The 26030-nt window shown below is 37.9% G+C and overlaps 2 protein-coding genes across 7 annotated transcripts; one reads left to right on the top strand and one right to left on the bottom strand.

Moving 5' to 3' along the window:
- The first annotated feature begins 2650 nt into the window (after positions 1-2650).
- Positions 2651-12335, top strand: Tomm20l (translocase of outer mitochondrial membrane 20 like). Its single transcript, XM_076850425.2, has 5 exons — positions 2651-2786; positions 2936-2979; positions 7133-7214; positions 11226-11368; positions 12288-12335. Exons 1-5 carry the CDS (start codon positions 2651-2653, stop codon positions 12333-12335), a joined length of 453 nt encoding a protein of 150 aa, XP_076706540.2.
- Positions 12336-12410: 75 nt separating this feature from the next.
- On the bottom strand, positions 12411-25998 carry Timm9 (translocase of inner mitochondrial membrane 9). Of its 6 annotated transcripts, XM_076850426.2 has the most exons (6): positions 25832-25997; positions 25432-25613; positions 22509-22601; positions 14670-14734; positions 13878-13973; positions 12411-12926 (listed from the first exon to the last, which is right to left on the bottom strand). In XM_076850426.2, exons 4-6 carry the CDS (start codon positions 14706-14708, stop codon positions 12792-12794), a joined length of 270 nt encoding a protein of 89 aa, XP_076706541.1. In that variant the 5' UTR covers positions 14709-14734; positions 22509-22601; positions 25432-25613; positions 25832-25997; the 3' UTR covers positions 12411-12791. The 6 variants fall into 6 exon arrangements, with proteins under 6 accessions (XP_076706541.1, XP_076706545.1, XP_076706542.1 ...); XM_076850430.2 differs by lacking the exon at positions 22509-22601 and having other exon boundaries at positions 25832-25998; XM_076850427.2 differs by lacking the exon at positions 25832-25997 and having other exon boundaries at positions 25432-25712.
- Positions 25999-26030: the final 32 nt, after the last annotated feature.

Below are 26030 nucleotides of genomic sequence, written 5' to 3'. Positions count from 1 at the left end.
GTGGAACAAATTTTGGTGTATCCATACTACTTACAGATGAAATTAAACTATTAAATCAGCCTGGGTGAATCTCCAAATAATTATGCTGAGTGAAATAAACCAGACAATAAAAGATGGAATTATATAATTCCATTTATATAATACTCTGCAAAATGCAAACTAATTTACAGTCAAACAGTAGTGGTAGCATGGCCAGGAAGGCAGTGGGGAGGAAGGCCTTACAAAGGTTGGAGGCTGGGGATGCAGCTCAGGGGTAGGGCACTTGCCTTGCACATACAAATCTGGAAGTGCTTAAGGAGGTGCATGAAGAAAGCTTTAGGGATGATGGATATTTTGATTTTAGTGGTGCTGTCAAGATGTATGCATGTCAAAATTTATTAAATTGTATGCTTTAGATAGATTTAATTTATTGTATATCAGTCATCCCTCAGTAGAGTCATTTAAAAGAAAGAGCTATCATCCAGCATAGCATGCTTTGGGTACAACTATTAAACTCTCTCAACATGGCAAGTAGTATGGATACACCAAATTTGTGGCCTACTGATCACCAAATAAGCTAAAGTGGTGTCTATATCTAAGAAGAAAATATCATTTACAGTGGAAATTTTCCTGAAAATTTCAATTACTTTTGTTCTTCTCTCTCTTTTTTAAATTTGGTAGCAGGGATTAAACCCAGAGGTACATGACCACTGTGCCACATCCCCAGCCCTTTTAATTTTTTGAGGCAGGGTCCTTTTAAGTTGTTTAGGGCCTCACTAAGTTGCTGAGGCTGGCCTGGAACTTGCGATCCTCCTGACTCAGCCTCCTGAGTCACTGGGAACACAGGTATGTGTCACTGAGCCTCGCTCAATTATTTGTCAAGGTCTCTGTGGCGATTTTAACCTCAGTAATGTGTTTATCACTGCTGTAATAATTCTCCTCCCTTTTAATTCCACTCTTCACTTTGTACCTGAACATCGTCCCTGGCTCCAGTTTCTTTACCCTTATCCCTCCCTGCGGACAGGGATTTATAAGGATCTCAGAAAAGGCTGAGAATTGAAGAGGGCAGTAGAGAGAAGACATATGCCAAGATTCTGAATCCAAAACTAGTCCCAGATCACCAGAAACACTACAAACTTCTCAACAAGACTAAGTTATCATCAGAGAAAACATACCTAAGAAAGCAGTGATCAACTACCCCTGCTAACCCTGAAATGATATTTAACTTACACGTGCTAATTCTAATATCATGAGGGCAACAGCTACTTCTCAGACACACCGAAATTCACAGCAGTGAGGAGCACCTTCCGGTGCACACTATTAATATCACAAGAAAAGGAAATAATTTAGTTTTTTATTTTTAAAAATAATTTTAAGGTGTTGATGGACCTTTATTTTATTCATTTATCTATATGTGATGCTGAGAATTGAACCCAGTGCCTCACACATGCTAGGCAAGCGCTCTACTGCTGAGTCACAACCTCAGCACTAGTTCTTAGGTTTTTATTTGCTTGCCTTAGTTATAAAAACTCTGGGGGCTGGGGTTGTGGCTCAGTGGTAGCCCACTTGCCTCACATATGCGGGTCCCAGGGTTCTATCCTCAGCACCAGATAAAAATAAATAAACCAAATAGAAGTATTATGTCCAACTACAACTAAAAAAAGAAAAAAGAAAAAAGAAAAGAAAAAAAAATATTTAAAAAAAATACTGGCACTGGGGGCAAGTTTTTAACTTTCTTTCTGCTGTATCTGCTGGATAAGGTAAATATCTCAAAGAAAGACATCTAAGCAGCAGGTATCACAGGTCTGTCTGAGCCCCTTTTTCTCTGGGACCTTTTGACTGTCAGGCCTAGCCCCGCCTAGCAAATTATCTGGTTTTTTTTCTAGGCCAAATATTGCTTTAGAATGGAATTGACCAAATTATGCTGTGTTCATGTACCAATGTGTAACAATGAATCCTATTATTATGTACAATTATAATGCACCAATAAAAATATTATTGCTTGGGCTGGGGCTGTAGCTCAGTGGCAGAGCGCTGGCCTAGCATGCATGAGGCACTGGGTTCGATCCTCAGCACCACATAAAAATAAACAAATAAAGGTATTCTTTCCATCTCCAACTATCAAAAAAAAAAAAAAAAAATTTAAATATATTATTGCCTAAAAATTCCTCCTTCTTCCCACTATTGGGTTAAGGTAGTTGGAGGTCTGCTGGATCCTTTCAGATGACAACAAAGACAAGTTTGGGAAATACGGGGTAGTGTTATAAAAGCTGTTAACTGAGATGATCAACGCTGATGTCAAAGTCTACTAAGGTTTGTAGGTGAGGGAGCAGAGGTCTAAGGAGGTCCCATGTCCCCAGAAGCACCATGCCCAGCATACTGTGATTTGCCTCAAATAGGCATAAGGGCAGGGTGTGTCTGGAGAGGGGTTCAGAATTTGGAGTCCGATACACCTGGGTTGGAACAGAGCTCTGCTACTCGCTGGCTGTGGGGCCTCGCACACTCGTCCTCTAAGACCCTCGGTTTCCTCATCAGTCCACAAGCCTAGCTGCAAGGAGTCAACGCGCCGCTGGGCGCGCCTGCATCGGGGCGCACGGAGGCCCCGGGTCGGGCCGACACCCCTCCTCCGCCCGGCGCGCGCCCAACGCCTGGCTCGCGAACCCCGCGGCCGATGCCGTGCGTCCGCTCCTTCCTCGGCCTCCTGGGGGCCCTGGCGGCCGGCGGCGCCGTCGCCTTCCTCTGCTACTGTGTTTACTTCGACCGGAAGCGGCGTGGCGACCCCGAGTTCAAGCGCCGCCTGCGGGACAGTGAGTGCGCCGGAGGCCGAGGCGCCGCCGGAGGGGCGGAGCGGCCGCGGGGTGGGCGCCGGGCGGGCCGGGGCGAGCTGGGCCTAGGGCCCCGGGGCCCCACGCCGGCCTCGCACACCCCGCCAGCACGTGCTGCGTTGTGTTCGCAGAGAGAAGAGCCCAGCGGCCGAGGGCCGTGGAGCCCTGCGCGCAGGTGAAGAGCGTCGGAGCCCGGGCTGGCGCCGTCGGCCGCGCCGCGTCCCCATCCACCCGCGCCGCGGCCGGACACTTAGTTTTTAATTTCTTACATAACCGAGGGGAGGAAGGAAAGGAGGACACCGAGGGGTTATAAAACGGCAGCTGTGACACTGTAGGGCCACGCGCTTCTTTTAATTGAAGAGGGAGAAGGCGCCGTGGCCGGCCCAGAGCCCAGAGCTGCACGGGACGCTGAAAAGGCGCCGAGGCCTCGTGACACCAACTTCCAGAGCCCGCCTCGCAGGGCCAGTCTTCCAGCTGGTTGCAGAATGCATCTGCGTCTCTCTAGGAGAGAATTTGATTTGTCATTTTAAAAGATAACCTTTGCAGTCACCTCCGTGATTGGCTCAGCTTCAGTTAACTCCCGTCAGCTGAAAAGTGCCACTGAGCGTTCTTAGGCTTCTTGTGTCCAACTTAAGGAATTAAGCTCACCTTCATTTTTAAGAAGTACTTTTAGTTGTAGACTGGACCCAATGCCTTTATTTTACGTAACTTATTTTATGGTGTTGAAGATTGAACTCAGGGCCTTAACACATGCTGGGCAGGCGCGCTACCACTGAGCCACAACCCCAGCCCTCCACCCGCATTCTTTCTTTCAGTCAGTCAACACCTGTTTGAGAGCCTCTTAGGTATGAGGCATTCTCCTAGGCGGGGCAGGGATCTGCAATAGGGGAATAAGAATAACCCCCAAAGCAAGGCCGTGGACAGAGCCAACAAATGCACCAAGAGCTCAGAGGAGGAAAGATCATTTTCAGGGTAGGATTACCAAGGAAGGTGTGCAGTTTACTTATTGTTCTGCTTTAAAGTAACAGTTACTTTGCACCTGAATCTCTAACTTAGGCAGGGCTGGTGGGTGTTTTCCTGCCCCATTCAGCTCCAGTCAGGTGACTCCAGGGCCCCTGGCTAGGATCCTGTGAAGAGTCACTCCCTCACATTTGGCAGTTGATGTCTGCTGTTCCCTTACCTGGGACTCTTGGCCTGAGCACCTGAACATGTCCTCTTCATGTGGCCTGAGATTCCTTATTGTATGCTGGGCTGGGCCCCCAGGGGCGAGCAAGGACATACACATAGAATGTTACCGAGAGTGAGGGGAAGAGTGCCAGAGCATAGGGGGTCATGCATTGGGGGATTTCTTGCATTATTGAGGCCTACTTCATTCCAGGCAGAGGACATAAATTCCTCTTGAAAGGAAAGGTTCCAAAAGCATATGTGGAAGTGGGAATATTACTATGGCTATTTTAAATAAATGCAGTTTTTCTGAAGAAGACTTTGGAGAAAAAATGCCATTGAACTGAACTAGGAATTAAGTTGGGAGATGGCATTGGAGGAATTTGGGTTGTGGGTTCAGGGAGGCTAACATTCAGGATGGAGGGAGCTAAAGGCGCACAATGCAGCATAATGCGAAGTGGGAATCTGCCACACCTACCAGTAAATCAGTTTGGCAAAGGAGCCACAGTGAGGAATAGTGGGAGGTGAGGTCAGGGATTAAAGAGCTGAGTAGGGATGGAATGAGGCAAGGCTGGCTTGAAGGCAAGGTTAAGGAAAGACTCAATGGAGGGAGTTACTGAGCAGGAATTTTTTTTTTTTTTTTTTTTTTAAAGGAGGAAAGAAAAAAATACTTGATCAGGCAGGAGTGTACTAGATGGTTTGGAAGAGAACAGGCTATTTCAGTAGTATAAGTGAGAAGTAATAAAAATTCTAAGTTATAGTGATGTCATTGAAGACTGGGAAGAATAGTTCATGCTGACAGATAAAAGGATCTGGGGGAAGCCAGAGTCACAGACTTCTGAGATTTAGAAGTGAGTCATTTACAAAATAAAGGCCCAGATGCCTTGGTTAAGGAAACTGGCTGGGGGTGTCTAAGGAACTGGATGTGGGATTAGAGATGCCTTTCCCAGCCTGTTTGGGACAGTCTAGAATAGCTCCATGTCCTTCTCCTCCGTTGCCCTTATTCATGGTTGACCTTGAACCTTTGTGTGATTATTTAATGGTTTTCATTTTTTGTATCAAGGAGGGCAGACCTTGTCTTTTTTTTTTCTTTTCTTTTTTTTTTTTTTTTTACTGTCCATTCCCTCTGTGTCTACAGAACTATTTGGCATATATTTATTGAATATTATTTATGGTAGGCAGAAAGAAGCAGCTTGTCAAGGCACAGACTGTGAAATTGCAGTCTTCAAGATGTGCTGTGGCTGGAGAGATAACTGAGTGGTAGTTTGGTATCTTCTAATGGGGCCTTAGAATGTCAAACTGTAAAGTCTCGACTTTTCTCTGTTATAGTGGATAACCAATGATGATGACTTTCAGAGAATAGATGAAAAAACATTTTTGCGGGGGATTGGTCCTAAGAGTGCTTTACCACTAAGTTATACCCCTATCCCTTTTTATTTTTTATTTTGAGACTGTCTTGCTAAATTGCTAAGGGATGGAATGAGGCAAGGCTGGTCTTCAACTTGAAATCCTCCTGCCTCAACCTCCTGAGTATCTGGGAGTAGCCCCTGCACCCAGCTTATTTTGCTCTTTTTTTTTTTTTTTTTTTTCCCATACTGGGGATGAAACCCAGGAGTTCTCTACCTCTGGAGCTACATCCCAGTCCTTTTTATTTTTTTATTTTCGAGACGGTCTCACTACGTTGCTTAGGTCCTTGCTAAATTGCTGAGGCTGGCCTCAAACTGGAAGCCACCATGAGTTTTTGAATAATATAAAGAAAGAAAATTTGAATAATATAAAGAATAACTGCATTTCTCATACGTTGGAACCAAGGAGTGCTGTACCACTGAGCCATCCCCCAGCCTTTTTTGTTTTTTGAGACAGGGTCTCTCATGTAAATCACTGGAATTACAGGTGTGTGCCACCATGCCTGGCTTGTTTTACTTTTTTAAAGAAGGTTAATCTGGTGCCATTGTGGAGATTGGAGAGGATGAGAGAAGTTGAAGGCAGGAAAATCAGTCATTGGCAATCAGGAGGGGAAATAATGAAGATTTGCATTATATCAGTGAAGAAGATGCAGAAGCAGACTTTTTCAAATGTTCTTTCATATAATCTTGCAAAAACTTTTCTTGTTTTGTTGATGAATAGCCTTCAGGCAGAAGAGAGATGTCTTTTCCTACTTCTTCTAGAATTTTTTTTCCTTCTCACCTCAGGACTTTTTGTTTCCGAAAGTTTGTTTCATGGACCATCCTTATTAGATTCACCTGGATTATTTGTTAAAATATGCAGATATTCTAATCCTAGCACCAGCAATTCTATTTCGGTATGTCAGGGGTGGCTCAAGGAATTCTTATGGGCAACCAGGTATTTTAGACTTTTATTTTTATTTTTGCAGTGCTGTAGGTTTACTGATCCTTAGCTTAAAAGGTGACCTCTCTCCAAGGTCATCCCATTTAAAAAAGATTATTCTTGGGGAAAACAATTACCTAAATTCTCTGGATATAAAAGACTAAAGGTGAAGTAACTGGTAGTGTAGTTAATATTTCTGGGCCAGGGTTTGCCTTGAAACATCAGCCCTAGGCTCAGTACCAATGATGATGCCATCTTATGGCTATGCTTACCTTAATGAACCAGGCTGCAGCAAACCAAAGCATCCTTCTAATAGTCACCAACTGCCTGCCAACACCTCACCATGTCCTTGTGAGCCTGTGAGTTCAGAATCCTTACTATAGCTTCTTGCCTCCCTTACTAGAGAGTTACTGCTACCTGAACAGATATCAACCAAATGACCAAAGTGATCCCACAAGCCAGAAAAATAATTACAATATAATCAATAGTCACTGTTGATCCAGGCAAGAAAATAATATTGCAACATACAAAGCTACCTTTGTTATACGCATTGTAGTAGTATTTCTGCTGTGTATTTAGTAGTTAAGATAAAATATGGATAAGAGTTATTGCAAGCATCTCAACCTACTTTGATTCATTGCTGTGTATTTTTATCATTTGAAATTACAACTCCATTTTAGGAAATTGATTTGAATACTATAAAGAAGAACTGCATTTCTCATACGTTGGATTTAGAGACTAGGTTCAAGGTTTTTTTTAAATAAAAATCAATTTTGATCAGTAACCATATACTTTACAATCTTTACTCATTGTTAAACATTTTAAAAATCTTTCAGTTTTGGGATCCAGCACCAAATGAAAAACTACAAGAACGTTTTTTTCAAGAGATACAGATGGGAGAACTTTGGCTATCTAGAGGTAAGAATGTAAACATTCCTTTGTGAGTTATTTATGATAATTTATGTTCAGGAAATATTATTGATTAGGATTTGTATGTCAAATAACTAGCTAGATGTGTTAATCAGCTTGTTGCAGTTAAATTGCCCAGCATTTTCACTTCATTACACTAACACCCACCCCCCCCCTCCCAACCACACTACAATAATTAGTGTTCAAGTTTATGTTGTAGTCTGAGAAGTAGACAGGCAGGGAAACAAAGCCATGTACGTCTCATTTATTTTTATGTACAATTCTGAATATATGGATTTTCAAAACGACTTTTTTTTTTTCCTTTGCACCAGGGGTTGAACCAAGGGGTGCTGTGCCACTGAGCCATCCCCCAGTCTTTTTTTATGTTTTGAGACAGGGTCTCACTAAGTTGCGTAGGACCTCACTAAGTTGCCAAGGCTGGTTTTGAACTTGGAATCCTTCTGCCTCAGCCTCCCATCACTGGGATTATAGGCATGCACCACCTCACCTGGCACCCTTTTAAATTTGAGACAGGGTCTTGCTGAATTGTTCAGGATGGCTTTAAAATTATAGTCTTGCTACCTCAGCCTCCCAAGTAACTGGAATTACAGATATGACTTAAATAATATAAACAGGAGTGACTTTTACACAAGGTAATAAAGCTTAAGACTTTCATTTACATAGCCCTTTCCCAAAACCCACTAACAATATTTTTATTTATAACTTTATGTACCTTTTCTTAAATTGTCTGTGTGGGCTCATAAAATCTCAATTCCTCTCTAGATACTTTCTGAATATAGGGGCAATTAAAATATATAAAACTTTTCAGCTTTAAGTATTATTACAGTAGGATAGATGTGGGGAAAGAAAATTAGAATTATAACTTGAGAGAAAAAAATTCATAATTCATGGTCCACATAATGATGTTTAAGTCAACCATGAACTGCCGGTATAATGGTATATACTACATAGCTAGGTATGTAGTAGGCTATATTTTCTAACTTGGTGTTAACTACACTGTATTTTTCACTAATTGTATTATTTTTGTATTTTACACAGTAATGCAGTAGTCTAATGGTGATGCATTTTTCATAATGTATCCCCTTAGGATTGGAGGTGTGGCTCAGTGGTACATGCTTGCCTAGCATGTATGAGGCCTTGGATTTGATCCCCAGCAGTTCAGGGGGAAAAAAAAAGTATCCTCCATGTTAAGCAACACACAATTACTTATTTGATCATATTTTATTCCTCTTTATGTTCAAGTGCTACCATGTAATAATTTAGTTAGATTTAGAGGTGGATAAGTTATTGATGTTATTAGAACAAAAATTGCAATCATTGGTTTTACAATTTTTTCCCTCTCTGTGATCCCTAAAGTGATTGACTCTTTAAGATTATATTATATACTTCTGTATAATGTAGTTTGCAATTTTGGCTGCTAGTTTAAGTATCATCAAACCCCAAACTGATTAAATCAGTCTCTGGAGGTGGGACTCTGGCATCACCATTTTTTAAATCTCCCTAGGTTAATACAGTATAAATCCAAAGTTAGAACAAGTGTTGTTGTTGTGTTTTTTTTTAAATATTTACTTTTTAGTTGTAGTTGGACACAATACCTTTTTTTAAATTTATCCATTCTATGTGGTGCTGAGGATCAAACCCAGGGCCCCACATGTTAGGTGAGTGCTCTACTGCTGAGCCACAACCCAGCCCTATAGAACAGGTGTTCTAGTGGTAAATTTTCGCCCATTTTTTTGCAGTTTTCTCAACTTTTCCCATTCTCTCTGCCACTAACTCCAATTTTCATTACTTTGCTGTCAGATAGAACATGCAGGTTGAGTATCCCTTATCCAGAATTCTTGGGACCAGGTTCTAACTGTGGAATATATACATAACAAAATGTCTTAGGGATAGGACTTAAGTTAAAAAAAATGGAATTCATTTATCCCATATACACCTTATGCATAGCCTAAAAGTAATTTTATACAAAATTTTTAGTGCATTAGCATTTGAAATGTGACCTGTTACATGGAGTTAAGTGTGGAATTTTCCACTTGTGGCCTTATGTTGGTGGTCAAAAGTAACTTGATTTTGGCTGGGTGAAGTGGAGCATGCCTGTAATTCCAGCTACCTGGGAGGCTGAGGCCGGGGGACTTTATGTCTGAGACCAGCTGTGGCATTTCTTCAAAATAAAAGGGCTGGTGATGTAATTCAGTGGTGAAGCACCTCTGGGTTCAGTCCCCACTACTATTAAAAAAAAAAAGTTTTCAATTTTGGAGCATTATGAATTTTCAGATTAAGGATGCTTTATAGTTCTACAACCATTTTAATTGTGGTTGTCTATGGAGCCAGAAATTTTGATTGGTACTTCTGGGGAGCTGGTGTAATTTAATTTATTGGCTGGTTGACTTAATTGACCAAATTGTTTTTGTATTCTATTAGCACCTCAATTTTTTTTTTTTTTTTTTTTTAAAGAGAGAGTGAGAGAGGGAGAGAGCGAGAGAGAGAGAATTTTTTTTTTTAATATTTATTTTTTAGTTCTCGGCAGACACAACATCTTTGTATGTGGTGCTGAGGATCGAACCCGGGCCACACGCATGCCAGGCGAGCGTGCTACCGCTTGAGCCACATCCCCAGCCCCAGCACCTCAATCTTGAGAGCAGGTACTACTGTGTTTTTTCTTGTGGTATTGGGGATTGAACCCAAGGGTGCTTTACCACTGAGTGACATCCTCCACCCATTTTTTAGAATTTTTTGAAACAGCCTTGCCCAGTTGCTGAGGCTGGCCTCTGACTTAGTATTCTCCTGCCTCTGCCTCCCAGGATGCTGGGATTACAGCCCTACACTACCACACCCAGCTTTTTTGGTTAAAAACAATACAATTGAAGAATTTGATTTAATGCATCACCTCCATAAAGCTATATTGTTATAAATAATAAAAGCCTTAATGAAAATTTCTAATGTTGGAAATGTAAAATTAACTATCTGGAAAGGCACAAAACTTGTCTTGCAACCTACATATTGCTTGTATCTACGTCAGGTCATGTCCTTGTGGTCTTTCAGTTTAATCTTCTTGGGAATGTATTTTTATATGAATATGTGCTTTGTGTAGTTTTTATATGACCATTTATTTCAACCAATAAATGGAAAATTTGTTTCAGTTAGTGGGAATCTATTATTATAACTGTAGGGAAATGTATTTTTAAGTTTCCAAGTTGTATGAAGTTGGTCAAATTTCATTCCTTAGGATTATATAATACCTGAAGACAGGCAGCATACTGTCTTCAAAGGTCAAATTTAGCTTCTATTCCTAACTGTGGCATAAAAATAATTTTGAAACCTTAAGTCAGTTCACTGATCTTTGCATTTCCTAAAAGTAGAACAAGGGAGTGAAACCAAGTTGTTCCATGTTCTGACTTGCACAGAAATATTATGGTTACTTTCCAATCTTCGCATATAGCCAATCTTCCTAATGCATTTAAAAACAACTACTTAGACATTAGAGTTTATAAATCTCTTATTCTTTTCCCTCTAGATATTACTTCATGTTATGCTAAATCTTGCTTGAAGTCTTTGATAATAGGATCTATTTTTAAAAAGTTTAATTTAAATCTCCATCAAATCCTAAAACAATTAAATCAGAATCTCTGGAGGTTAAGACTTTAGGTTTAGCAGGAGCATTATATTTCATCTTTTAATATTTCACCTGTCACACAGATAACTCATTAATAAAAGATCACAACACTACAATACTCATCATCCACCCCTTATATATACAATATAAGAATGCACTTCCAACAGAAAGAGGACCCTTGTTATAGTTTGCCTCACAAAATTATTCCTATTGCACTTTTAACATTGTGACACTCAATATTTCTCCTCACACTTGAACTCTATTCTTCATGGAACTTGTCTAAATATTATTGATGTTTTTAAATCCAAATTGCTTTTATTAGTAGTTTGTAGAATGTGTATTTTGAAGAACATTAATAGTTTGCTGAAAACTTAAATGTGTTTCAGGGGACTGTAGAATGGGAGTTAAACATCTTAGCAATGCCCTTTTATTGTGTGGGCAACCAAGGGAACTTCTGAAGGTTTTCAGACATACACTCCCTCCTCAGGTATTTGAGATGCTGTTGCAAAAAATCCCCCTTATTTGCCAGGTGAGCATATTTTTAACTATCTTTGTGAAATATACACAGTAAATAACCATGTGGACTTGATTACATAGAAATAGCAAAGTACATGAGTGAATTGCCTGAAGTTTAAGAGTAAAATATCTGAAGTTTTGGTTGTTTCCTTTGCTTTAAGATTAAGCCAGCCTGTTTTTCATGTTTTGACTATAATGAATTACATATTTTTTTAGTATTTGTTTTTTAGTTATAGGTGGGTACAATATCTTTATTTTATTTTTATGTGGTGCTGAGGATCCAACCCAGTGCCTCATGCATGCTAGGCGAGCACTCTACTACTGAGCCCCAGCCCCAGTTCTGAAATACATTATTTTGTTATTATACTTGTTTCAGCATTTCTGCTTTAAAGCAGAACAAACAGTATTACTTTACTTCCCACAAACATGACAAAACATATAAATCACTTTGGTAAATTTAAACATTTAGGCCAATTAGTGTTCCCTTAAATAGAAGTTTATATTGGTAACAAAATCCATTTATAAGCCAATTGATTAAGATATTAGTTCTCTTACATTTACCAAACTCTTTGGTATATTTCTGTATCAACTAGAATTTCCTGAAAATACTTGGCTGTTTCAGGATAAATCTCAAGATACTATTTTAACTCTGGTTCACTTTTTTATCTACTGATCTCATGTCAAGACCTGCAATAAAGTATATATTGTTGGTTAGATTCAGAACCATTCATGTTGGACTCTCAGCTTTTGAACAAGATACACAACAGTTCAGATTCCACTAAACTCAAGCTAGTCTTGGAATGTTTCCTGAAGACATATGAAAATGTAGCTAGGATAAGAATGTATAATGCCCATCCTGGCAAAGGAAGGGAGGCAAGAAAAGGATCATGAATTGGAATGATTAGCAAGTAACTGTTTTATGTATTTACCAGCAACTTGAGGCAGAAATGAATGAACAGGAATGCTTGGAGGATGGATGATCCTGATTGAAAAACATTTCAACGTATCCACAGTCCAGTCAGAAAACTATGGTTCTACATAGCATAAACAACTGCTTAGTGATATTTCCATTTATTTCACTTTTAGAATAAAAATTTTTCTATCTCATACATGATTGGACACATATTTTGCTTTAAAATTAACAGTCACAATGGAAGAAACAATGGTTTATTTTTCTAATCAAGGGACCAAGCTGCAGAATCTTAAGGCCTCAACAAATGTATCTTATTATTTTCTCTGAACCATAAGATCTTCTATTTTGATTATTCTTGGTGAACGATATTGTTTCTTCATTGGTTTCCATTGCCAAAGAGTCACGACAGGTGGTTTAACATGGTGCCTACTGCTTTCAGGGGATTCCATCACATGAATCCTCATTTCCAGTGCAACAGCTGTTGGCAATCTTTCATTGAAAGTCCATCCATCAGGATTTCTCTTTATCGTGGTTGACCAAGGAGTCCTGCTTTGGCTGCCAGGGCTTCATTCTGCTGAATATGATATTCTTGAAATCTCATGGATATTCTTTGTGTCATTTTTAAATATTTCTGTAAGCAATGTTCTGAACAGGTAATCTAGAAAAGGGAAGATCCAAGAAGCAATGTGAAAGTATCAGTTTTTTAAAATGCACATATTCTAAAAGAACAACCAGTAGGAACTTTGCTTTTCTTTTAAATATTGGTGAGCTAAGTAGCACAAATGGGTAGCAAGTGACCATAGCTTTAAATTGTTGATATAAGAATTAACATATACTAAATGCCTACCAGTTTGTAGGCATTAAGAACTATGATAGGTCCTTGTCTTTATGAAGCTTCTGAACTAGATTTTTTTGTCAGTATATTTTAATATTAACTGAAAGCCCAAATTCCTATCCTCTTAGTGAATATATACTTAGTAGCAGGTTTGTTCCTTTTTTAATAAGAAATCCCATTCTCAATATTTTTAATTCTCAACCTTTTTACTTTTTAACAAGAATATTACATTAGCATCTCTCCTAAAATGTCAGTTATTTAAGAAGTACTTATTGATGGCTGGTTATGTGTTAAGTTCTTGTCATGAATGTTACCAATATAAATGTTTTGATGAGGATATTAAAAGTTAAGACTTCTAATAGGATTGGGGTTCAGAACCCACCTATGCAATATGAACCACCACTTTTAAGCTTTGCTTTTTCCAATGCCAACCTGAGTTGTCAGGGACATAGAAAGGCTGTATTGTTTCTTTAGCCAGGCCATCTCTACTGAAAGGTAATTATTAAGAATCTTTGTGGTAGACAATAACTCAGCAACCCCAAGTATCTTCTCTAAAAAGTTCTGTCTTGGTACAATGTGACTTTCACATTAAATCTGGCATCATGAAACATTCTATGCTCATAGATCCTTGGCAGCTTCAGTTCCTCCAAGCAGTGGCTCATAAAAGGCACATAAAAGGCAGCCCAAATTCCTATAAGTAGGAACAAGTGAAATGCTTAGGGCATCCTATTGTTATGACAAACTTAGAAATTTAGTGAGCAACACTTTTCATACCTCTTCAGGTTTTACTTCTCTTGTTGTAAAGTCTTTTACACAGTCCAAAAAGCAGGTTTCTGTAAGTTTATTGTAGGTTCCAAGGAATTCCCTAAACTAAAATAGAGAGTTCTTTAATACTCAGTTTTTGCAACAAAGACGCTCAAATACAATATTTTGTATTTAAACAAAATATCTTGTCACACTTGAAACCATAGATTCTCTTGCTAACTTAAATAGGTGTAATATGATCTATAAAATATCGTTTACTTGTACATTTTTGCCATCTGAATATTGACCAGAATAAAAATATAAATGTAGTCAGGTGTGGTGGTACATTCCTGTAATCCCAGCTACCCAGGAAGATGAGTCAGGGGGATCACAAGTTCAAGGCCAGCCTGGGTAACTTAGTGAAACCCTGTCTCAAAACAGAAAGGGGTAGGGATATAGCTTGGTGATTGACTAGCATGTGTGAAGTCCTGGGTTCAATCACCAGTAACACACACACACACACACACACACACACACTCTCTCTCTCTCACACTCAGAACCAGTTGCAGTAGCCAGATGTACATGCCTATTGTCCCAGTTACTTGGGAGACTGAGCCAGATCACTTGAGCCCAGAAGCTGGAGACCAATATGGGTAACATATGAGACCCTGTCTCAAAAACAAAAAAAAACATGCTTCATATAATATCTGTTCTTAGAAATGAAATACAACACTTATGTTGTGAAATCTAACCTGGTTGCATCCAGTAGTGCTTTACGTTTTGTTCCCCCCAAATCCCGTTCCCTTAATTATAATACCTTACCTGTTTTATCTGATCAGATTCTGGTATTTGTGTAGCCATATTCTTTTGGTATGTTTATTAGTCACCTGATTAAAAAAAAAAAAAGGTCAATCTACAGTTTTTGCTCTGAACTCTAGTGTCTTCTTAAAATTTCTTAATTATTCCACTGGTTGACAATTTAACTCTGATCTGAGCTGCTAATGATTCTTTTACTATAGGTAAATGTGAAGTTTCAATTAATTCTTAACAAACACCATGCACTTTTAAATCAACAATGCTCAAGAAAGATACTCAGAATTCCAGAAGATGCTAAAGGAAAATTTCTGAAGTTATACATTCTGGAGTTCATAAAGGGCAATCACAAAGACTTACTAGAAACTTCTGGTATAACTTGGGGGCAACAGAAAGGAAAAAAAAAAAACTTTCTAAATTACTGAGGTTTACACATATCCTAAATGTAGGACTTCAGTTAATCTAGATTCAAGAATGTGTATCTTGTTTATTTACTGTATTCTAGCTAGTTCTAAAAAGTTTGAGCATATCATATGAAAGGTTTATATAAAATAAAGCTGTTTAAAAGAGAAATTAAACATCATGTAAAAGGAAGAATAAGCAAATACTGATCACATACACTGTTATGTTATGCGTTATATTCAGCTTTGAGTTCCCTAATAAAGCAGAAAAGATAAACTATATGTATGTATGTTTCTTATTGGATCGTCAATTACTTAGTTGCCTTGAAAAGCACAAATACTAGGAAATTCAAGTTTAAGGCAAAGCATATGACACTACTATCAAAAAATTAACATTCTCATTTTTAGTAAAACATATAATCAATGTTAATTTCACTTTAACCCCTCCCAACCATGTATATAATTTCCCCCCTTCTGTATTTACTTTTCCCTCCTCTTTTTTCCTTATCCGAATATTGTGATAACTACTGATTTTTTCTTTAGAGAGAGAGAATTTTTAATATTTATTTATTTTTAGTCCTTGGCGGACACAACATCTTTGTTTGTATGTGGTGCTGAGGATCGAATCTGGGCCACACGCATGACAGGCGAGCGCACTACCGCTTGAGCCACACCCCCAGCCCCACTACTGACATTTTTAAAAGTCATAAGCAAGGGAAAGCATTAGTTCTTTTCTATTTGGTACGCTAGTCTCATTTTAGATGTTATAGCTCATAGTTTTCTTTGGAGTAATGATTAATAAAAGGTGTAACTGTGTATATCAAAGAACTTTGGGTTTAGTAACAAGACAGACAACCCTTCCAAATCCCTTTTTATCTGCTGTTGAACAAACACTTAGTAGAAATTTTAAGTGAGCCCAAAGTTTAGGGAACTAGTGTTCCATAAACGCCTTGCAAGTTAACAAGAATGCTCTTTATTCCAGTTTTATTTCAGTGTTATAAACAATATATATATATATATATTTTACTGTAGAAACTATTTGGATAAACACCAAGAATTAATTAAAAGTAACCATTTTTCAGATATTGCTGTATCACCTATATGTTCCAGGTAAGGTACTATCCATTATATTTCCCCTTAGTTGTATGTAAATGATCAAACACAGATTCCAACCCCTCCAAATAGGCTTGCACAGAAATCCAAGCCTATTTAATCATCTTCCAGTATCATCATCAAACTTACATTTAGAATCTTGGCAGTTATGATTCTAATTCATTAATTGGTATATGTTCATTCAGTAAACACTTAGTGAATGTACTGAGGACAGTGGTAGTTATGAAACTAGCTTCTGACACTATGCTTCTGAGACAAGATGCATTTTTATGGCTGCTATAAAACACCATTACCCAGTCAAAGAAACAGGATTCCATACGTATATCATGCAGTGATAATTGTTTAGGACATGTGCTTCCAGGAAGATGGCGCAGCTGTGTCTTTCCTCATTCCTTTAACATGTACAACTAAAAAATCTACATTATATGTAAAACAAATATAAGAAGACTTTTGAGAGGTGGATAGAAGGTAGCAGACTGGTTAGGACCTTGGACTCAGAAACACAGGGGTTAATTCTCTGTATTTTTAGTTCTTTATATAGACTTAAAAGCTGAAGAAGCTGGCCACCTGCAAATGGGGGCAGTTAAAAAAACAAACAAACCCACCACACACCAAAAGCTTGGTCTGTAACCAAAATTGCAAGACAGAAGACTAAATTTAGGCAGTAACCACTATATACCTAGCAAAGTCCACAGAAAAAACTGTCACTCTTATCCCTACACACATCAGCTTAGGCCAACTGGGAAGCCTAGATTTCCATCTACAAGGAATGTAATGAGGTGCTCCAACACCTATACTGTAGTGCTGCCAGAAACGGCTGGTTAGGGAAAGGGTCATTCATCCTGCCAGGCAGTATAAAGACCCCCATCCCACAACTAACACCAAGTGTCAGTGGAAACCAGACAGGGAGACTAGCTTCCATCCCAATTTCTTTCCTCTGGGATAGTATCAAAGAAGGTCTACTTGAGATTCAGGACTTGAATTACTGCCCCATGAAGATTAGGCCATATGCCCTACTGTGATATCAGTAGAGGCCACTGGGGAACAGTAATGAGGTACTCCAGTCTTTCCCAGCTAGGAATGCCTGAAAGCATTCCAAATTCAACAAAAGACATAAACCTAAAATTCAAGAAGTTGAATGAATCCCAAGCAGCATAAACCCAATGAAATCCACATCAAGTCAAATACCTAAAATTTAAAAATCAAAAAAATCTGAAAGCAGCGAATGAAATACAACATCTTTCTATAGGTAAAAACTAATCAGGATAATAGCACATTTCTCATCAGAAACTATGGAGGCCAGAGGAAGAGGAACAAAATTTTTCAAGTGCTAAGAGAAAAGAATGGTCAAACCAGACAAATGTATTTAATGAAAGTATCCTTCAGGGATGAAGAAGAAACCAAGACATCCTCAAATGAAGGAAAACTAGTAAGAATTTTTTGTCCACAAAACTGCCTGAAATAATGTTTAAAGATTTTAAACAGAAAACATTAAAAGTAATGTTGGGACATAAAGAAGAAAAATACAGTAATAAAAAGAAGTTCAGTATAATACATTTTCCTTCTCTTCTTGAGTTTCCTATCTTATTTTCATCAATTATAGCAAAAATCACAAGACCATTTAAGGTGGTTCTAAATATATGTATGCAATAGCTGGCTGCAGTGTGCGTGCCAGTAAATCCTAGCGACTTGGGAGGCAGAAGGATCACAAGTTCAAGGCCAGCCTTAGCAATTTATTGAGACCCTCAGCAACTTAGTCAGACCCTGTCTCAATATAGAAAATAAATAGAGCTGGGGCTGTAGCTCAGTGGTAAAGTACTCCTGGGTTAAATACTCAGTACAGATATTCATCAGAAAACTGTAGGTAAATCAAAATGGACCACAGGACTGCAGGAAAAGAAACAAAAACAAAAACAAAAAGTAACAGGTTTAAACCCCTAGTAGATGGAAAAAAACAAAAACCAAAAACAAAACCTCAATTTAAATATGCCAGTTAAAAGACAGACTGGGAGTGGATTAAAAAATATCATCCAGGTATAAATGGTCTACAAGAAAGTCTTCATATTTAATGATATACACAGGTTAAAGACAAAAGGATGGAAAAAGTTATACAATCACAAGAAAGCAGGACTTTGGATTAGACAAAGGGGAATGAAGGAAAGAGAGAGGGGATGGGAATAGGAAAGACAGTAGAATGAATTGGACATCACTTTCCTATGTTCGTATATGACCAGAGTAACTCCACATCATGTACAACCACAAGAATGGGAAGTAAATACTCCATGTTTGTATGACATGTCAAAATATACTCTATTCTCATGTATATCTAAAAATAACAAAAAATTAAAAAAAAAAGAAACAAAGCTATTCTAGTTGTAATTTAAGTGAATTTCAATTAAAATAAATGAATTTAATTAAATGTTTAAAATATATTTGTTAACAAGGAATAAATACTCATGATGTTACAAAAAAAGAAAGCAGGAATAGATAATATCAGAGAAAGTAGATTTTAGAACAAAGAAAATTATTAAAGACAGAGACACATAGGGGTTGGAGTTGTAGCTCAGTGGTAGAGTGCTTGCTCAGCTAGTGTGAGGCACTAGGTTCAATTCTCAGCACCACATAAAAATAAATAGATAAATAAATAAATAAATGGTATTGTGTCCATCTACAACTAAAAATAATAATAAAATAAAAAAGGACATATAGAAAAATTTATCAAGAGATATAGCAATCCTTAATATGTATGCATCAAACACAGCTATAGTTGGGTGGGGTGGTGTACACCTGTCATCCCAGCTACTAAGGAGGATAAGGTAGGTGAATTGCAAATTAGAGGTCAGCCTCAGCAACTTGAGAGACTATTTTAATATTTCTGTCTCAAAGGAGAAAGAAAGAAGAGAGGACTGGGATATATCTTAGTGGTAAGTGCTTGCCTAGCATGTGTAAGACCCTGAGTTTAAACCCTAGCACTGAAAACAAAACAACAACAACAAAAAACTGCATTTCTATATGTTAGCAACGAATATAAATGCACACTGAAATTATAACACCAATGACAATTACTAAAAAAAACCCCCAAAAACGATATGGATAAAAGTATGTTTATGTATAAAATGCTAATAATTAAGACATAATAAACAGACGTGTCATGTTTTCACAGATTAGAAGTCTTGAAAGAGTAAGGATGTCATTTTTCCCAAGACTGATATGTAGACTTAGGGTAATTTTAACCTTGAATTAAGTCTGTTACCTTATATAAAAATCAATTCAAAATGGATTAGGGACTTAAAGTAAAATATAAAATTATTAAAATTTTTAGAAAACTATGAGAACTCCTCAGACATTAGTGCTAGATAACATCAAAAGCATAATCTATAAAAGGAAAATTTTGATAAATCTGATTTCAGCAATACTAAAAACTTGCTTTGTAAAAGATACTATTAAGAGGACAAAAAGACAACCACAAGGCAGGCATGGTGGTGCACACCTGTAATCTCAGCTTTGGTATCTTACCAAGACCCTGTCTCAAAAAAAAAAAAAAAAAAAAAAAAAAAAAAGAAAAAAAAAATATATATATAAATATGTAGGGACGGAGAGAGAGGGCTGACACTGTAGATGTAGCTCAGTGATACAGAATCCCTGGGTTTAATCCCCAGAATTTAAGCATAATAATTACATATCATTCACTCTACAATTCTGTTCCTAGGCATTTAGTTTAGAGAAATGCAAGCTTATATTCATACAAAAATCTGTCCCTGGTTATTTATAGAAACTTAACAGTTGAAAATGGAAAGAACTCAGATGTTTTTTACTGAGTATTTGGCTAAACAAACTTCTATCTATACTATGGAATACTATTCAGCAACAAAAAAGAGGCATGAATACATACAGCAGCTTGGAGAATGATGCTGAGTGAAAAGTCAATCCGAAAAGGTTACATACTGTATAATTCCATTTATGTAACATTTTGAAATGACAGAATTAAATAAATGAAGTCCATATTAGTGGGTGCCAATGGTTAAGGGGAGGAGGGTGAGATTGGAGTGTTGCTTCAAAAAAGGTAACATGAGAAAGCTTTATGATGGAATGTTCTGAATCTTGACTATATCAATATCCATATCCTGGATGTGATATTGTAGTCCAGTTTTATACAACGTTACCATTATGGAAAACTGGGTAAAGAGCATAAGATCTCTATATTATTTCTTATAACTGAATATGAATTTACAATGATCTCAGGATCAAGAGTTTAATTTTAGAGAGAGAGATTGCATAGTATTATAATCCCTGCCCCCAAACAAGATGCAGCAAGGTAAATGTTGTTAGCAAGAGATCCAAATTGGGCTGGAGTGGTGGTGCATGCCTGTAATCTCAGTTACATGGAAAGCAGAGGCAGAAGAATCACAAATTTGAGGCTAGCTTGAGCAACTTAGCAAGATCCTGTCTCAAAAAAAATCAAAAAGGGGGCTGAGGTTGAGGTTGTAGATCAATGGTAAAACGCCCCTGGATTCACCTTCAGTACAGTGTACCTGTCTCTGAAATTTACAGAACATTTAAAAACTTTATATGTTCTCTATCTCTAACTTCTGTACTGAAGTGGATGGGTAGAATTCCAAGTTAGACTTCTTTTGGATTCCCACTCAAAAAACAGGAAAAGATCCAAGAAATGGTAAGATGACTTTATGAAATTAGTATGACATGAAACTTTTTTGTGGGAACTTAAAAAATACAAGGACAATAAAATATGTATTAAGGAACTTGCTTTACCAGCAGGAATCTGGCTCAAAGTACAAAAGGCCACCCACCTGACCTGAGCTTTCTCACTGTATCTAGGACATGAAGCAAACTGGATTTTCCACACCAAAAAAAGAAAAGAGATCTGATTTCCTTAGAATTAAAATCTTAGAAAATTTACACGATGACTAATATAATAATCTAGTTCTCTTATTCCTATCCTTGTATTCCCTCAGGTTAAAATTCATGTTTATTGACTTTTTCATCCAGAAGTTAGAGATAGAGAACATATGAAGTTTTTAAATGTTCTGTAAATTTCAGAGACAGGTACACTGTGCTGTGTCAGTACTCCCAACCCCCTTGCTATGCAATTCATGATGACAAATGGATATCATTGGGAAGTCTTTGGCAAGATATAGATGAGGAACACCCCAAATGATACTGGTATGAATTTCTTTTTTGAATTTTTTTTTTTTAGTTATAATACCTTTATTTTATTTATTTTAGATACAATACCTTTATTTTATTTATTTACTTATTTTTATGTGGTGCTGAGGATTGAACCCAGTGCCTCACACATGCTAGTCTAGTGCTCTACCACTGAGCCACAACCCCAGCTCTTGTGGTTTGTTTTAGTTGTCTTTTAATGTACATTCCTTAAACAGTCTTCTCCTTTAAAAAAAAAAAGTTTATTATACTATAAAAGTAATATAATCTACTGATTATACTCAAAGACCACTGCTAACATTATGAGTTTTTCCTAGAATCATTTGATTATGTATTTTATTTTTTAAAACATTTCCTGGGCCTGCACTTAAACTCAATATTAGCTAATAGTCAGCAAGGCCCCCCAACCCCCGTGTCTGGAATGGAACCCAAAGCTTTGTGCATGCTAGGTAAGTGTAACCACTGAGTACACCCCCAACCAGCAATTTTCTTTTCTTTTCTTTTCTTTTTTTTTAGATGTTGATGGACCGTTATTTTATTCATTTATTTATAAGCGGTGCTAAGAATTGAACCCATGCCTCACACATGCTAGGCAAGCGATGTACCACTGAGCTACAACCCCAGCCCCAGCAGTTTTCTTAACTCTGCCTAAATCTCCATTGCTTATTTATTCTCTGTAGTGTTATTATTATCAAGATTATGATGAAACTAACCACAGACAAGTATTCCTAGTAAACAGTGGAGATGCTCAAATGAATGATTTTCAGATTCATTCTATAGTGTGAGGTCTTCTAAATCTTTTACCATTCATTGTGTAGGTTTTTAATCCTGAGGTATACTGACTGACAAAGACCAATAGCCACACAAAACTGCTGATGGTGAGAACAGGTTGCAACAATGTGGCTGTCTTTTTATTTGATTCTTTGTTTCTTTTCTTACAGAAAAGGTTTTAATTCTAGAGGCAAATATCCAATCAGGAGTTAGTGTCAGGTTAAATCCCTGAAAGCTGGTGTAGGAGAGAAGGGATAGAACTCTAGCTTACCTCTTATGAATGATGATAGTAATGCTTAGTTTTGTGCCAAATGATATATATTATAGAACCAGCAAACTTAATAGTAAAGGGAGATCTTATCAGTCATCGAGCTCAAACCTTTTCTGATGCATGAGTTTCCTTTCTGTTCTGGAAAAGTGGTTGTCCAGCCTTTGCTTGAACGTCTGTCTCCAGTGAGGCCTGATTTCTTACCTGAAAAATTAGGGTGTTATAGTATGACTGCTGAGGCCCTTTGGAGCTCTAAAGTCTTTCTGATGAAATCTAAAGTTCTGTGGCGATGTTATTTTTAAAAAAGTTTCTTCTTTTTTAAAGTTAAATGATACATCAGGTATTTTTCTTTCTTGCTGTAATGGGGATCAAACCCAGGGCATTATGCATGCTAGCATGCACTCTACCACTGAGCTACATCCCCAATACCCCTATTCCCCTCTATTCTGAGACTACAATTCTTTAGTATACTTAATGTCATCCTACATATTATTACTTCTTATATGATTCTTCTAATAACCCTGGGAGGGAAAGTTCGGAAATGTCTACATTTATAAGAGACCACTTTACAAACAGTAACTGCAACAGTAGGGGCCTAACTAAGGTGTTGTTCAAACTTTAAGCAGTGTTTTCCCTCTTACACCTTAAGACCTATGTTTCCAATAAGCTATTATTTAGAATACCATTTATCTAAAATACATTCTCCAAATAGACAAAAATGCTGTGAGCTCTCCAGACCCTTTCTTCAGCAACTGTTATTTTTGCTTATATTTTTTCACATTTATTAACCATGTCTATTATCTCTTCTTAATGCACATAGTAACTTCCCTAAATTATTTTCCTTTCCTTCTCAGAAAGGAAATCCATTTAGCAAAGAACAAAAGAGATTTCAAAGGCCCCAGAAAAATTTTATTTCAGGTGAATATCATCACATAACAATTTCCAGAAATGTATAATACTGAATAAAATAAATTAACCAGGACATGATGGGGAGATACCTTCCATTTCTTTTTAAAAATCATATGCAGATTTGTACCAACTTTGAAGCCAAATCCTAATTCTGCTCAAACTTAGTTTACAATAAATGATTCTTCTGATGTCCTTGGCCCTATCAATAATAATTGCTCCTGGTCTTTGAGGATTTGTACTGGTAATTGGCATCTTACGGTTCAGGCAAAGATCATATAAAACCTCTGAGTGACAAGCAGTTGAGGAACAGGATATATCTATGATCTTAAAGCAGCTCCGTAGGTTACATATCACAGAAAGAAAAGTACTCCTTCATGTTGGAAAGATCATAGTCACTATTCATATTAACCAAGTGATTAAACCTACCACCACATACATTGAGTCGTGGCATTAGGTATTTTATGTTGGGACCCACTAAGGCACAGAGCATTACTTATGTGGCATTCTTGTAAAAAAAAAACAAAAAGCTCTTTGATCATTAGGAAATAATCAGGAAAATCCACAATGTGCAATAACTGAAGAAAACTGGCTGGTCTTTTAAAAAAATGCAATGAAGAAAAGGTTGATGTAGATTAAGAGACTGAAGAGTATTGAGAACTATACATAGTGTGTGAACCTTGATTGGGACCTGATCAAAGAAACTTTTTTTTTTAACATAAAAATAAACACTTCCTGGATAATTGAGAAATTTGAATGTTATCAAGTATGATAATTTATTGATGTTGTGTAATACAATGTCCTTAAGGAGACACATGCTGAATAAATTGTGGTTAAAGTTCATGTTTGCAACTTACTTGCAAATGGTTCAGCAGGAAAATTTTATCTATATATGCGTGGAGAAAGAGTGGGGAAAAAAAAGCAAATACATGTTAAAAAAAAAGGAAAAAGGGGGGGAAAACGCCCTTCTGACCCATGGTTTTTTTTTTTTTTGTATCAGAGCTATCAGTGTCTTTGAGGTCAAATGTCTAAACTGTTTTTACTAACTTGTTTAATATAACCTAATAGGAATCACATGACCCTTTAAATTATTTGTAGCAGATTTAGGAAGTTATTTTAGTCAGATTTAGGTTGTCTAACAATAACTCTAATAACCCTAACAATGATAACTCATTGTTAACCAGAGCAGTTTTGAGAGATAATCATACTGCTTTCAGACTGGAAAGACTGACTTCAAGATATAAAGAACTGAGCCTTGGGCACTGGAGGATGACATTAAAGGGATTTTTAAGATCCAAATTATTCAAGTCATATTAATAAATGCCTTTGCTTAATAAATGTCTTAGAGATAAGAGGGGCAAGATAAGGTTTTGTTCCCCCCCTTTCACATTCACACCCAAGTTTCACCCAGAAACTATGGAAGTTAAGTGATCATAAGGTCTCTTGCAGCTCTGACATTGTTATTCTTTTAATACACTTATGCAAACTGTGAACAAATAGGTTCAACAAAAAAGACCAATGTCAATGGGGAAAATGTAACTGACATAATAGTTGTTAATTACTGAAACTCATCAAGATGCAAAAATAAGTGAAATGTTCTCCAAAGCTGTCCCGTAGGTCCATTTTAATTCTAGACGTCTATGAAAGTAGGCAGCTTTTCCAACGGATTACATATTTTACTTTGATTAATCTATTTTAAAGCCTACACACAGCAAGGCGAAAAGGGAAGGCTCTAAGCAGTGCGTCTTCGAAAATGAGCAGATAGCCCTGGTAGTCTAGAAAGGACTGGAGTCTAGAAAGGATTTTGCAGTTAAAGGAGGGACTCCAGCATGTCAGCGCAAGGTCGCGGCATAGAAAACCTTACAGCCCAATTCTCTGTCCCCGCCAAAGACCCAGACTCCCCAAACCTGAGCTTGAGGTGTCTCGGGGCCTCAGCTTCCCACCCTGGCAGGCTGACGAGGCCGCCGCGTAGGTGCGCACCGGTCGGACGCGCTGCCCGAGTCTGCAGCCCCCGCGGCCCACACACATCGCGGCCGCTCTCTCCCGGGACCCTGCCACCGTTCTGAAGCTGACCTCCGCCCCCCACCCGAGAGCCCAGGATTCTGAGGGCAGAGAAAAGAGACCATACTTAATCACAGGCTCTCGCATCCGACTGGTAAGAGGCTGAGGGGCTGCAATGCAGGTGGAGTCTGGGGGCTGAGGGTCGGGGTCAGGGTGCCGCCGCCGCTGGATGGCACAGAACACGTGGGAGCGGTGATGTCAAACAGTACTTAAACTCTTTGACGCAGATTCTTTACGACGTGGGGAAACCTAGGGAAAAAATCCAGTACCATAAATGAATTCTGAAATCCACTAAAAATTAACTTCATGGCTGGATGCTTAACCAACGCTCTCTATTCCTGACTCTCTCTCCCTACGACCCGAATCTATTGAAGCTCTTTGGAAGACTAATTTACTTAATCCCACGGTCCTAACGGTCTTCAGGAGCTACAGCGAAAACAATCCCTAATAAACACAAGTAGTGTTACCAGTCAGGTCAGGAGCGCTTCAGTCGAAAATGAGTCCCTCGAATTTTACCCAATATCTTAATCTTGTAGGGAGATGTGTTGTCTTTAAAATAAAAATAAATTCACATCTCTTTTAAGGTTTTAACAGTGCAAGTTTGTTTCCACCCGGACAGGGATGGAAGGGCACGGGAGAGTACTTGCGTTTTGGTTGGATGTTTTG

The sequence above is a fragment of the Callospermophilus lateralis genome, chromosome 3 (assembly GCF_048772815.1).
Source record: "Callospermophilus lateralis isolate mCalLat2 chromosome 3, mCalLat2.hap1, whole genome shotgun sequence".
Classification (NCBI taxonomy): domain Eukaryota; kingdom Metazoa; phylum Chordata; class Mammalia; order Rodentia; family Sciuridae; genus Callospermophilus; species Callospermophilus lateralis.
Note: the sequence above shows the minus strand (reverse complement) of the source record. Positions and strands in the feature narration are given on the sequence as shown.